General features: G+C 37.6%; 1 protein-coding gene across 3 annotated transcripts in view; it reads right to left on the bottom strand.

Moving 5' to 3' along the window:
- The window catches only part of GTPBP8 (GTP binding protein 8 (putative)), a 39,691-nt gene extending 24,718 nt beyond the window's left edge, over positions 1-14,973 (bottom strand). The window contains exons 1-7 of one of the 3 annotated variants that reach the window (XM_053663069.1): positions 14,893-14,972; positions 14,623-14,802; positions 10,169-10,267; positions 8,452-8,582; positions 7,445-7,544; positions 5,774-5,892; positions 2,149-2,607 (exon numbers count right to left, since the gene is read on the bottom strand). In XM_053663069.1, coding sequence (XP_053519044.1) covers positions 2,535-2,607; positions 5,774-5,892; positions 7,445-7,544; positions 8,452-8,582; positions 10,169-10,267; positions 14,623-14,802; positions 14,893-14,958 — 768 coding nt within the window. In that variant the 5' untranslated portion in view covers positions 14,959-14,972 and the 3' untranslated portion in view covers positions 2,149-2,534. Of the gene's footprint in view, positions 1-2,148; positions 2,608-5,773; positions 5,893-7,444; positions 7,545-8,451; positions 8,583-10,168; positions 10,268-14,622 lie in introns of those variants that run through there. The other 2 variants (XM_037136844.2, XM_053663068.1) reach the window with 2 other exon arrangements.
- Between the last annotated feature and the right edge of the window lie 454 nt (positions 14,974-15,427).

The following is a 15,427-nucleotide window of genomic DNA, read 5'->3' as shown; positions in this document are numbered from 1 at the left end:
GATTTTGACATACAAGAAGTAGCCCAAAATGTAGTTGGATAAACACTGGTTTAGCTCCCTTTTCCCAAGATGGAACACCCTGATTTGAGTTCTTAACCTTGAATGACTTTTCATTGTTTATATTTCTGCTTGCTTCCTACCAATGGTTTGGTAGGAAGTTTCCTGGCTTTTGACAAGCTGCAGAAACTGGTTGACTCCTGGGCACATATGACTTGGAATGGTAGTAGCTACTAAGTGCCTTCAGACATGGGCAATACCAAGGAGATGGTCAGCTTCTAAGAATCTTAAGACTTAAGGTCCAGTCTTGATTCTGCTTTTATTTGCACGTGACTCCACTGAGCTAGTGTTTCCCAGGACTTAGATTCCTTCATCTGAAGTGGCCAAAAATCAGACTTTTACAATTTGAAATGATCCCTCATTGGAAAAACCAGAGTGGTTTAGTGAGTTGTCTAGGGAGGGAAAACTATAAAGCCCTGACTGGACTAAAGACTAGCATTTTTGTGTGTTTCATTAATGTTCCCCTGGAGTAAGTCTTTTCATCTCCTTTTCTCATCTTGTGTCCCTTACAATTCTGGGAAAAATGGTAAAAAGCTTCATATGATGTGTCTACAAAATGGTAATTTATATGTATTTGTAAGGAATGTAGTATTCTATATCAGTTAGTTTTCCAAGCAATTTAAATGCAAATGTTTTAAATTTTTAAAAGGGTAAAATAAACAAAACCATAACTTACCTAGTAAGTTAGATCAGAAGTTAGTGTCATCATAGTGAATACCAACTTAATCACATCTGCGGGCATTAGAACACTTAATTCATTCATAAGAGAAAGGTGGTGAGACTTTCCAGGTGTCCTGAAATCCTTGACCTTCCTACTTCAACTGCTGCCATGGCAACCTATTTGGAATAGGACTGGCAAGTACCTTGCCTCCTGCTCCAGGGACCTCTCACTTCCTGCCTCCTGGCTTTTGACAAGCTGCAGAAACTGGTTGACTCCTGGGCACATATGACTTGGAAGAGGTGTGGGGTCACCCTTTCTCCCTTCAAAGACAATTCAGACGCACATTTCATAAGCTGCTCAAAAGGTCATTCAAGATCAAGTACTTGTGCTTATGTGGTATCCAACTCAGTGCATCCTTGATGAGCTTTCCTGCCTGCTGTTTCATTTCTCCATCATCCCTGTTCCGTGGGATCACATCCTAAATAAACTACTGCATGCAAGTCTCGGGCTATGCTTTTAGGAGAACCAAGGCTAGGACAAGGGGTAAAGTAACACAGGCAAACAGAAAGATGACTTATAAGAAAGGTAATTCTATTGTTACCATATATTTTACTTTGCAAATGACCACATAAAGTTTTTTTTTTAAGCTTAAAATGCTGCTGGTCAGAACAGACCAGTGCTATCAACTATATTCAAACAGAATTTTCTAAAAAAGCTACAATATTGTTTTATTTCTTAATTTCTTTTATTCAGAGCTGTTGCTACAACCTTGTAATATTCAGCCTCACTTTGAAAAGCTAAGCCACTTACATGAAAAGGCAGTAGCATCTTCATAAAAATCTTTTCCATTAACTTTAGTTCAAAGTAAGGCTTTATCTTTCCATTGTGAATCTTAATGTACTGATTCTAAACAGTGCCATCAACTTTGTTCTCACGCTTTGCAAATCAGTTTTCTCAGGACTGTTCTTTTTGTTTTTTTGTCTTTCACTAGAGAAAATATTGCTTTCTCCACGATAAGATATTTTCTGTGATAAATCTACCTTTGCATTTAGCTGCATTCTTGGATTGATTTCCCTTTATAAATATGCAGAATATGAAGACGTCCTTTTCGCATACACCACTTTCATCATCTTCACAGCTTGTGAGGTTAGAGTTACAAATGGAGCTCAAGAAATCAAGGTCCAACATATAAAAAAATAATAGAACTGGAACTTAAAATCTGGTCTTCTGATTCTAAATCCCATGTTGAGCCTCAGGTGACTGACCCCAGACTGAAGTTATTGGTATTTCCAGCATGCACTGACTAAAATTTTATCAAGAATAATTTAAAAAATTCAAATAAGGATTCAGAAAAAAGATAAATTATAGGCATACAAATAGGAGCATTTATCTTCAACTTACCTATCAGTCCTTAACAGAAAGGTAACTCCTTTTTGAACTATTCCATTTTAATATTTAAAATTACACATAATAGACATTTTCTTTAAAAAGACAGAGCCCAATAAGTAACATGAAAACCCTTCTCTACACAGTAGTAAACAGGTTTTCACCTTATGGACTTTTATATACTGCTCTTGAGTTTGTTAAAATAAAAACTGCTAGCATCTGTTCAAATGAAGGCATAATTCAATCATTTATAAACCACCCCCCACTGCCAGGCACAGAATTCATTCTTGCTTTGGGAAGAGGTAGGTTTAAAGCTGAACTGATTCTCCGCAGATTATAGGCATGCAACATTTAAAACAATGCTGAAATTCTAGGTGTTTAGCTCCAGTTGGCATAAAAATTTTTGAGTCTTCTGCTAAACTAGACACCATTACGTCTTAAGATGTCCTGTTATGTTTGCTATAAAGCATCTCAACAGATGGATTCCAGAATAGGTCACAGCACTGTGAAAAGAAAAGAAAAATAATTTTCTTCCGTACTTCAGAGGCACTGACAGACCTGAATTCACCTAATTAAAAACCAATTGTGTACAAGGGGGAAGTAAAGGGGTGGAGGGATTTAGCAAAAAGAGAAAAAGACTCATGGACACGGATGGACAACAGTGTGGTGACTGCAGGGGGAGGGAATATAAGGGGACCTAATGGTAATGAAAAAAATAAAGATTATATACTAAAAAAATAAACTGTTTGAGCTGTGAGTTCCATGTACGAAACAACATCTTAATTTGCCCTGCCTTTCCTCTCTTCTCTCAGCCACTTGTGGTATTCTAAACTGGGTCTACACTACCTGCTCTATTTCCTTCTTGATTCCAAAAATCTCACCATATTACTATTTTTTTTGCCAGTTGAAAAGTTTTTTTAACTTTCTTATGGAGGAATAATTGACATATGACATACTAGTTTCAGGTATACAACACAATGAGTGTGTGTTTGTATATACTGCAAAATGATCACAAAAGTCTAGTTAACATCCAACACTATACGAAGTCAGTCACAATTTTTCTTGTGATGAGGATTTTTTAAGATCTGTTCTCTTAGTAATTTTCAAATATGCAATATAGTATTATTAACTATAGCATTGCTGATTCCCTTGATATAAGGTACAGCATTTTGGACTTTTTGACCAAACCTGTCTGCTTGAGAATAGCCCATAATGATTCTTGGATCATAAATGAAGTTATACATATGTAGTTTAAAGGAGAGATATGGGTTAGATAGGGTTCGATAGTCTACACACAAACGATGACACCGTGAACTCATCTGCAACATTTCTGTCAACTTCATAATAATTTTCTTTGTCTTCATGATCAGTTCTCATTTGCTTGGAAATTTTCACTACACAGAAAACCACAGAAGCAACTATACTCTGCCTACTTACATATTTATTCCATACAGTTTATAACAACAGACTGATCCCAGCATCAATCTTTAGAAGCCTTTTGCCATTTATACTTCTCCAGCTTGGGTAGAGTTCAGACATGAGGGTTAGCACTTAACTTTTGCCTATAGGCTGAGAGGCCAACTTCTCTGGACTACATATCTACTCACATTTCCACCTTTGTCCTATCAGGATCATACAGGAAGATAAGGAAATAAAATCTAACTTTATAATAATTACTCTGTGACTAGGCCAAACTCCATCTGGAGGAATGGATTGGGGTTTGATGATGCTAGTAAAAGCAAGGACTACATGTAACTCTATTTTCTGAATTGAATTTTGAAAACTATACAGTACAGCCTGCTGATTTCCTGTATGTGGTCACTGTGGTGGAGTGAACACTGGTGTTCTTGAAAGTCAGCAGGCTCCCGTGTCTCGGTTCTTAGCCTTTAAGTGCTGTGTGGCTTCCACAGTGCCATGGTCACTTAAGGTGAGTAGTCCGTAACAGCAATCTTCCCAGGGTTAAGCAGCAGAGAATGCTGGCATATTTAAAGAAGGGAATGCCTCTAAAATGTACTAGGAACCTGATATTCTGAATTGTTGGCCTGACCCTGCCATTTACTGACTGACCTTTGTCAAGGACGGAAACTAACATCTACTATAGTGTGGGTACATCAGTCACAATACATTTTATTTAATCCTTCTAACAATCACATTTTTACTAGTGAGAAAAGACTCAGAAAATGAAGTAAGGTGCTTTAAAAACTGTAAGGAGTAGAGGAACTATGCAAAACCATGGCCTGACTCTATGGCTCAAGCTCTTTCTGTCACAGCCAACACCTCTCTGAACTCACTTCTCTGACTTGTGACCATGAAATAGGGATGTTTACTGGGAGAATCAGTTACGTGCCTTGAATGATCCAGTGACATAACCTCCCCCAAGACCACCGGACAGCTCTACTGCTTTTAATGTCGAGCCACGACCTTCACTTGATTAGTCTGGTGGCACAGAGCTCACAGCAGGCTGTGACCGCTGCTTGATTATTCCCTTGTTTTAAACTCTAATTCCATTCATTGTAGCTGAAGAAAACATTGTCAGTTTTCCCCTCGCCCTATTATACTGTTAATTCAAACTAAGTTTCCAGTCAACTAAAACTTACTTTTTTTCAATAAATGCTGCTATTAAGGCATAATTTGCACATCTTATATTTGATTGCCTTTTAGCTGAAGTATCACTTCTTTATTATTAAATAGTTAAAAGAAACATCTATTTTTCTACGACAATGCTCAGGGCTCTAAGAAGAATTAGGATTTCGTTCCTGCCCCCAGGAGGTTCTTGTATACATGGGACACAGATAAATGAACAGGATACACGCTCTATCTTGAAAAGTAGTAAAAGGAGAAGAGCATTTTGTAGGAATGATGAAGAGGGATTTTGACAGGCATGTTCGTAATTACAAACAATTTAAATGTGATTTGCATTGATAGGATGTAGAATGAGCAGTTTCATATTTAACTGTTACTTGGCTTCATTATTTTTCATAGCAACTCCCATAGTGCCTTTTGCAAAGAAGTTCGAATAAGAATATCATAGGGGAGTGACACTCTATTCTCTGCAACAATACAGGTACTTACTGTGTCCAAGGTATACACTGAAAGTAAAAACTCATGCTTCATTGCTAAACCACATCTAATATCTGAAAAACTGCCAGCTCAGGAAATAACCATTCCATCTGCCGCCAATGCTTAATTCTAATTTTTATGAAGTACTTCTTCTTTACATGTGGTCCTTTTAAAGGAACATTTTTATCCCTCACAGCCTGAATGAGTTTTCGACCATAAAGATAAACTGTTTTTCTGTGAAGCCGAGAAAGGGATGGTAGTACCTTTATTGTGGTTGTTATTTAGCTGATTCTAAAAAAAAAGTTTTCACTTCTGCTGTGGTGCAGGGTTGAGCTAGGCTAAGGAGGAAAGAGAATGAAGGTACAGCAAAATCTGCAGAAGGAGACAAGGATGGAGGGAAGAGAAAAATAAAAGTGCTCATGGGCTGTACCAATAAGTCATAACTAAGTGCACAGTCTTCCAAATTTCCCTCATTTAAGTGATACCTCAGTTTCACAAATACTGATTTGCACTTGATCTTAGCCAAAAGGCCAAGAAGTGATAAGAAATACTGATATAATGATGAAGGCTGTTAGTACACGAAGCTACTGAAAACAATTCAACTCTTACCTTACAGGAAACAACTGAGGAAAACACCCTTGTGTGCTAGTGTTCACGAATTTCTGGATCTGAAGCACTTGCTTTAGAAGATGGCCCATGGAAGATTTGTCAATTTTTGTCAATACCATCTGCAAGAAAACAAATATTTAAGCATTAGAAATAAAGTATTTTTAATATACAGTTTTCCACATTTCAGCTACAAATTCTCAATAACTAGGTGACCTGTTCAAGTTTCTTAATCTCTTTGTACTTGTTTCCTCATCTATAAAATAAAAGCCATGTATGCTAAATGCGTTACTGTGAAGACTGAGTTATTGTACAGTCCTGTTGTGTACAATGTATAAAGCACGCGCTATGTGTTTGCTGTTTAACGGTGCTTGAACTACATAGGACTATAGTACCTTGAAGTCAAAACCAGCAAAAAGGACCCTGGAGCCATATTTGCAACTACCATAAACCAAATGTTTCATAAGATCACTATATGTCTCGTGGTTGAAGATACTCAATATGCAAGTGAGTATCATTAGGCTGATTCATATAAAACTGCCAACTTATAATTATTTTTGATCTACAAAATGGTTCTATCTTACATGTAATAATCTAAAGGACAAATGAGAAATCGGGCTGTTTTGTAGGTTACATCCAGTATTGCAAGTTGTACATAGTTATACTCCAAGTTAAGCCTCAAATTTTCTAGGCTTACTAGTAAATAATTACTTTGAATAAATTTACCTATGCAAAGACAATTATAGAGGAGGGTCAAGGCATGGCTTGATTACAAAATCCATTACAAAGTGAAACCTTGATCTATCAGGTTTTCCTGGGAATTTCTACAAAATGAAACTTCCTGACTCATTGCATTTGTACTGCATAGACTATGTTTATCAAACCTTTGGCTCCTCATAACTAAGTTATCACTAATGCCTCATGGGGCTTTGCAAACCCCAAGAACTCCATATCTCTAAGAACACAAAAAAGGTGCTAACTAGTAATGTGGTTTGATTTGCATTAAACTCCACTGCTACATTTTAGTGGTTTTCTGACATTCTGAAAAACAAAATTATAGTCAATGAGTTCTCCACTTTTCCTTAAGAGTGCTATTTTATTTGGAAAACTCAAAAGGTGAAATAAATGTGGATACCAACCTACTAATCTATATTCTATTCCAGAGCAAATAACAGAAAGAACACTGATAAAATATATCCAGAAGAAATTTTGTTTGAAGTATACAGTATAAAAATCCTACTTGTATGTGCTAGAACCTACTATCTTCTCATAATGGTTCTGAAATTCCAAATTAGCTTAGTAAATTTTCAGTTGCAGTTTTATTTACATACTTACAAGTACTCTCTGACAAGCTACTGTTAAAGAGCTATTAACTCATTTTAGACCAATGTTTATATTGCCATTAAAAATCATAAAGAAAAGCACCTATAAACACCAAATAAACAGCTTTAAAAACTTTACTTTGACTATAATTTTGAAAACTTAGATCTGAGAGAAAAGTATTATTTTTTAATAAGAGTAGCACAGACTTATTTTATTAATGGCCAAACAATTGAAAAGGTATTCTTTTATCTCTTCCAGAGGCAAGACCTACTTATTCACTAAAAAGACAGACACACACACTCAGAGAACTGGTATTTCTAACTGCAACCATAATTGAAAAGAAATACTTACCACATAAGGTAACGCAAGCTCTTCACACATTTCTATGGCAATACTGTCTGCTTTTTGAATTCCGACAACACTATCCACTAACAAAAATGTTCTCATCAAACTACAAGAATGCAGAAATAAAGATGAAAGGCAATATGAAATTCATTTATTTCTCCCTGACACTCACAATACTAATAAATTTTCCTTTGACTAATTTTCAATCCACACTTTAAAAATTTCTTTAGGCAAAAGGAACTCTCGATTCACCAGGAAGTCTATCCTACAGTGTAATAGTTAATGAACTAAGTTCACTAAGTATCAATTTATTTCAGTAGCATGTGTTGAACATGACAATGTACTTGGGACTGGTTATAAAGGTGAGTGAGCCCCTTCCTCTAAGAGCTTGAACTCTAGTGAGAGAAAGAGAGATGAACCCAATTAACTATATTATCATTAAAATACCAATTAACGAATATTTTAAGTCTAACAGATAACACAAACCAGACACACTATATTTTGTATTTTCTTGTATAAATATTTCATCTTGGTTTCTATATAAAGCCAGAGTAAAAAAGATACTTGTTAACACTTTTTATACTTCAAAAATTTAACAAATTTTTCTGTATCTGTGCAAAGCTTGAAACATACAGCTACCATCTAACTACCTAAGGAGACAAAAAAAAATGTAACATTTACAGAGGATGTGATGTCAGAAGTACTTTAAGAATGATTAGAATTTACAGACGTGTATTTGAATTTGGTAAATGCCACATTAACCAAGAGTTCTCATTTTCAAAGTTAGCCATCTAACCGTCTGGTATAAAAAACTCAGTAAACTCTGCTGAAGTACTATTTATAGTCTCAATTTAGAAAAACACTTGAATTTAAGATAAAGCCAATCTATAGGGAAAAGCAAAGCAAGCAGAATATACCACAGTTCTAAATACTGTGTTGTAAAACATTATGAGAATAATAAAAATATGCTTTTGGGTTAAATGTGTAACTAGTATAAAAATTTTTTTCCTTACTTCTTTCGTTCCTTTAGATAGGGCTCTACCATATCGACAAAATCCTCGGGTGCTCTATAGCCATAACCTGGCATGTCCACCAACGTGAAATATTTTCCAACTTTAAAAAAATTCATTTTCTTTGTGTGACCCTGATAAATGGAAAAATGAAAGCCTCCTTAAAATATGTCCTTTACATTTCATAACTCAAAATATGTTCTACTTAGTCACATTTATTAACACGTGTAAGTATTTTGTATATAATCCCAGTCACGCTGACAGTGAGGAGGAAGTGACGACAGCAGTGGCTGGAGACAGGCTTCAGGGATTCGACTTCTCTCCAACTCATAGTTTTAAGAGAAGAATGACTTAAGAACTTTAGATTCCGTATTAAAAATATGTAGGCAAAATATTTTGGAGTCTCTCCTCTTTCATTAGCTCGCTCTCTCAGTGAAAAAGTATCCTGTTCTAAGTGGTGTGACTGTTCTAGTTAATATTCTCTTCATATTTCTAAGAAGAAATGAATTATGGTGCTGGTAAGTTAAATTAAATGCTTACTGTTAGTCAGAGTCATACGACCTAGGTGCAAAGCCTGATAGTTCACTATGCCCAGATTATTGCACCCCTACAATGAACATGGGTTTTGAATGTTTCAGTAGATGGCTTTCAAAACCATTTTTAAAAAGTATGTAAAACATTATAAAATATCTGTGCAAGCAAAATTGATGTACAGATGGTAAGTGGTTTGTTCATGATTTTGTATCTATGGACATTAATCAGGCAAGGAAAGATTAAGATAAATAATTTAAAAAGTCAGCTGTTTAGAACTTGGAACAAGTATTTTCAGAGGAAAGATTTTATAGATGGTGCTTAGGTTCCCAGTCAGCTCTGTGTCTATCTATAGGAAAATGATTTTGGAAGTAGGAATGTCAAAAATACATTCCTTGCATCCTCCTCTCAAAGCAGGAAGGGAACCACTCTACGTAGGAGTGAGAGTTTAGCTGGATTTGGTGAGGCAGGGCAGGGGTAGGGGAGGGAGGATTAACGAACAACAACAATCATTAGTGACAGAGCCAGGGAATCAACTAAATGAAGAAGCGGACAGCAAGAAAGGACTAGTGAAGCCTCCTGGGAGAATTCCAATGCAAGGAAAAGGGACAGTGTGCATTGGGTTGGTGGGGATGTTTTGCCATGAATATGTAATAGGGTGAGGGGAACTGTGGGCAAGTTTTGAAGAGAAGGAATCTTAGATATTGGTGGAGTCTGCATCATTGAGGAGGAAGTAGAGAAAATTAGAAAATGACAGAAAGCTACTACAAGAGACTGCCTGAGATAATAAGCACAAAATTTGGCCCAGGTAAACTGGTACATATGTATCAGTTAGCAAGGTATAAAAGATTATAGGAGAAAAAAACACTTTAAAGCTGTTTCCCCTGAAATCAATGTAAAACTAAGATCATTTGCAGAAACAATTATAGAATAACAATAGAACATCTCTGGAAAAAATTTAGACCAAGGAAGATTTCCTCAAGATACTGGTAAGACTACTAAAATAAATCTAGACATATCTTCCCTTTCTTCAAAGAAATACACAGGCACTAATGAAATGTCTTCCTTTACTACTTTGAAAGAAATCACTTTTCTAGGAAGTTGGCAATTATGATTTCTTGTACTTCCCAGCACTTATTATTCCTCTTAGTCAATTCAGAGATAGTTCACATTTTTTATCTCAACATACCGGTTTTTTGGAGATCCTGACTTCAACCTCTGGAGCCAGTGAAAATAAAGCCTTTATTAGAGAGGATTTTCCAACATTGCTTCTGCCTATGAAACACACCTTATAAAAGAAAAGAGAAGGGGGACTGGGTGAATAAAGTGAAGGGATTAAGCAAAACCAAAAAGGCCAACAAGGTCACAGACACAGACAACAGAATGGTGATTACGAGCGGGAAAGGGGGAGGGGGGAGTTAGAAGAGGGTAAAGGGATGAACGGTGATGGAAAGACATGACTTTAGGTGGTGAACGCACAACACAACATACAGATGATGTGTTACAGAACTGTACACACCTAAAACCTATACAATTTTATTAACCAATGTCACCCCAATAAATTCAATAAAAATTAAAAAGAAAAAAGGTAATTGAGTACTAGCTTATTTATTTGTTTGTTTGTTTATTTAATGATATATTAGCTGCAAAAACCTGTCAAACTATTTGGTCTTGCCCAGCCATGGAAAGTGACTTGGGCTTAGTCAAACCTCAAACCCTAACATGTAGCTACTACCTTCTGAATCACTTCAATGTGCCAGGTGCTATTCTAACCATTTAACATACATTTTTCTATTTACTTTTTACAACATCCCTATGAGATAGGCAATATTATTATCCCCATTTTACAGATGATAAAACAAGGTAGAAAGAGGTTAAATAACAGAAAGTGAAGGAGTTAAAATCAGAACTCAAGACATCTATATTCAGAATCTGTGCTTTTTAATGACACTGTGCTGCTTATGAATATCTGCAACATTTACTAAACATTCTATATTTACACTTGCTTTTTGAAGTTAGACCCACATTTCCCCACAAACTTGCAGAGTACACTGTAAGGGGTTATTCCTTTTTTTCTTGGGCTCTCATCTTCCAGTTGAACTTTTCTCCTTTAGTCCTCTATTATAGTGGTGATTTTTAAACTTTTGCATCTCATGGCACACATAAACTAATTGCTAAAATTCTGTGGCACACCAAAAAAAATTTTTTTTGCTGATCTGACATAAAAATAGGTATAATTCATTTACACCAGATGTCCCTTGTTGTGTTGCTATTGTAATTTTTTCTTTGATAATATAAGGGAAGAGAGGTCAGTGTTCCTAACTAAAAAGTCAGGTATTGCATGTTTTAAAATTCTTGTAGCACACCAGTGTGCATCTTGTGGTTACAGTCGTTGAAAGTTGCTGTTCTAGTGACGTCTGGCCAAGATGGAGGTGTGGGTAGACATGCTGTGCCTCCTCACACAACCAAAAGGATACCAACAATTTAAAAAAAAACCACCAGAACTGACAGAAAATCAAACTGCGTGGAAGTCCAACAACCAAGGAATTAAAGGAGACACTTTCATCCAGACCGGTAGGAGGGGCAGAGACAGGCAGATAGGACTCTCTGCAAGGCAGCAGCTGGTGGAGCGGGTGGTCCCACATTCCCATGCAGATAACACCAGGTGAAACAAAATGGGGAGCAGGAATTCCCAGCTTCACAGAAAAGTTCGTGGGAGAGACTCACAAGGTCCTAGAAAGTACATAAACCCCCCAAATGGGACCCAGCACCAGAAGGGCCCAGTTTGCTTTTGGGAGGAAGTGACTGATATCTAGCAGAGCGTAGCAAGCGCCCCTGATCCCTCTTGGACCCCTCCCCCACATACAGCATCATAACCCAGCTACGTGGGTTGCCCTGCCCTGGTGAACACCTAAGTCTCCTCCCCTCACTATGTAATAGGCACATTAAGACAAAAAAAAAATGGCCCAAACGAAAGAACAGATCAAAGCTCCAGAAAAAATACAACTAAGTTATGAAGAAATAGCTAACCTATCAGATGCACAGTTCAAAACACTAGCAATCAGGATGCTCACAGAAATGGTTCAATAAGGTCGCAAATAAGATGAAAAAATGAAGGCTACACTAAGTGAAATAAAGGAAAATGTACAGGGAACCAATAGTGATGGGAAGGAAACTGGAACTCAAATCAGTGGAGTGGACCAGAAGGAAGAAAGAAACATCCAATCAGAAAAGAATGAAGAAACAAGAATTCAAAAAAATGAGGAGAGCCTTAGGAATCTCCAGGACATCTTTAAACATTCGAACATCCAAATTATACGGGTACCAGAAGGAAAAGAGCAACAAGTGGGAAAGTTATTTGAACAAATAATAAAGGAGAACTTCCCTAGTCTGGCAAACGAAATAGACTTCCAGGAAGCTCAGGAAGCTCAGGGAGTCCCAAAGAAGTTAGATCCAAGGAGGAAATACACCAAGGCACATCATAATTATATTACCCATAATTAAAATGAAGGAGAGAATTCTGGAAGCAGCAAGAAAGCAGCAAGGGGACAGTAACCTACAAAGGAGTTCCCATAAGACTGTCAGCTGATTTCTCAAGAGAGACCTTACAGGCAAGAAAGGGCTGGAAAGAAGTATTCCAAGTCAAGAAAGGCAAGGACCTACCCCCAGGATTGCTCTATCCAGCAAAGCTTTCATTTAGAATGGAAGAGCAGATAAAGTGCTTCTAAGATAAAGTCAAGTCAAAGGAGTTCATCATCACCAAGCCCTTATTATATAAAATGTTAAAGGGATTTATTAAGAAAAAGAAGATAAAAAATGTGAACAGGAAAATGACAGCAAACTTACAATTATTTGCAACCATACCTAAAACAAAAAACTAAGCAAACAACTAGAACAGAAAGAGAACCACAGAAATGGAGATCACATGGAGGGTTATTAACAGGGGAGTGGGAGGGGAAGAGAGGGGGAAAGGGTACAGAGAATAAGTAGCATAGACAATAGGTAGAAAATAGGGGGAGGTTAAGAATAGTATGGTAAAAGTAGAAGCCAAAGAACTTACATGTATGACACATGGACATGAACTAAAGGGGGGGAGTGTGGGTGGGAGGGGGTGTGCAGGGTGGAGGGGAATGAAAGGGGGAAAATGGGACAATCGTAATAGCATAATCAATAAAATATATTTAAAAATTGCTGTTCTACAGTATAGAAAGCAACAAAATATTCTTTATAATAATTGCCAATATATATGGCTCTGCTTTTTAACATGGTATTGGAGGTGGTACAATACCAATCGGTGGTTGTAAATGAGGGCAGTACTGCTCCCTGAGGTGTGTTTTGGAAACCTGTAAAGAAATCTGTAAGGAAATGCTATCTGTAATGATCAGGTAGCATTTAGTAGACAGGGGCCAAGGATGCTATATATTGTGCAAAACTGGGGTCAGTCCTTCAGAATGAACTGATCTGAAGTCTGCATAAATTTCAAATGCTCTGCCAGATTAAATCCAATGATAACCTATAGATAATAAAACTGAATTTTAAAAAACAAATTACACAAAATGTCCAGTAATTTAAAAGCTTAAATCAAAAAGTGATGCTACGTCACAATCAATAAATGATATATATATATATATGTTTTTGAATTCTGGCAATTCTAAATATAGTAGAAGAAAATTTTAAGTGCAGTGGAACAGTTATTACAAATACAGCACATCCTTGAATAACATCCTTTTGTTCAACATTGTTTTGTTATAACATGGATGAGGGGGAAAAATCAATTCATGGCCAGGACCACTGTCTGCGTGAAGTTTTCATGTTTTCCCCATGTGTGGGTTTTCTCCAGGTAGTTCCACATCCCAAAGCTGTGCACGGTTAGGTGGACCTGTGAGTCTACACGGTCCCACTCTGAGTGAGTGCAGGTGTGTGCCAGTGGGCCCTGCATGGCTCCTGTGAAGGGCTGGTTCCTGCCTTCTGCTCTGAGCTGCCAGGAGAGCTCAATAAGTGGATTGGAAAATAATTACCTTGTTTGTTTTTATTCATCTTAAATATAAGTATAGTTCACATTCATTTCAATGTTTAATATTATAAATTTTGGGGGGTCTTTATATGTTATGCGATGTTTTTGGGACCAAGAAATATGCCATAGGAACTTAACTAGTTGGTATCAACGAATTTTACCCAATTAGCTTTGGGTAAAACTGATTTTGGTTATGTTATATATTCCTTTCAGTCTCAGTTTCCAAGAAACTATCATATGTGAGAACTTATTGTATGTAAAGAGCTGAGGTTTCTTTTACCAGTCTTAGAACAAAATATGAGTAAACTGCAGTACATACATAAAATGTACAATCATGGAATGTCACTAAAGTTGTTTTTAAAAATCTACATTACTGCCATCTATATATCATTTTTTTACACAACAGGAAGTTCAGATACGGTGAAAATTACAAATCGGTAAAGATCACATCGTTTGTGAAAATCATACTTTTCACATTCTTCACTTTGTTTTCCCTACTTCAATTAAATAGGAAAAAATTAAAAGCATAATATCTTGAATACTTAGTTTAGGTTTTTAAACCTTGTAACGTCTTCTACATTCATTACCAAAATACTTAAAACTGGGCTAGCCAGCAGTTGCGCTCACACCTCAGGGCGGGGAAGGTCTGGGGCGTGGTCCAGACGCACAGCGGAACTGAGGTACTCGATGCGGTTCCCGGCTGTGGCGGTGAAGAATTTATCTGCCTTCGCGATTTGTTCCAGGCTCGGGTCGAAGGTCTTCAGGTGAAGGTCAGACGTGGAGTCGGAGAGGAGGTGCCGCTGGAGTTCCTGTAATGGGAACACAAACTTCGTCAGCTGCCGTTTTGGCAGCTGTAGAACCTCCGTGAAGGCCTGGGGCTTGCTGTAAGCTCGGCTCACGTGCACCAACGTAGCGGGCATCTCAAACAGCCTGCCCAGGCTAGGCAGCACCACGGACACTGCCATTTTTCTCTCCCAGAAGCTGCTGCAGGACCCAATTCCCCGCCTCTGGGTCGGGTCGCGCGTGCGTGGTCCCGCTCCCTCTAAGCCTACTGGGAATTGTAGTCTCATTTGCTCTCCTGTTCCCGCCCTAAGGTTCTCCCTTCTAGTGAGCCAGAGGCATGGGGGTGGGGACGTGGGGGACCGGATAGGGGGCCCGCTGCTACGTTCCTTCCACACTCAGCCCTTGATGACCACTTTTGAGTTTGTTGCTGTGGGGAGGCTCTTGACTGATTTGCGGACGTCAAAAGGCATACCTGCCTATGTGGCCTCTAAATCTCAGGGGAAGGAGAAAATGTGAGGCTCGGATGGATTTCAGGCCCTTATACTCAACAGTTTATGGTTGTCTCACAGATCTTTGACGTACACATCACTAGGAAAACATTCCAGAAAAAAGCTGGTGAGCTATGTGGTCGAAGTGGCAATTGGTTTACAG

The sequence above is a fragment of the Artibeus jamaicensis genome, unplaced genomic scaffold (genome assembly GCF_021234435.1).
Source record: "Artibeus jamaicensis isolate MK-2021 breed Jamaican fruit bat unplaced genomic scaffold, CSHL_Jam_final contig_3126, whole genome shotgun sequence".
Taxonomy (NCBI): Eukaryota; Metazoa; Chordata; class Mammalia; order Chiroptera; family Phyllostomidae; genus Artibeus; species Artibeus jamaicensis.
Note: the sequence above shows the minus strand (reverse complement) of the source record. Positions and strands in the feature narration are given on the sequence as shown.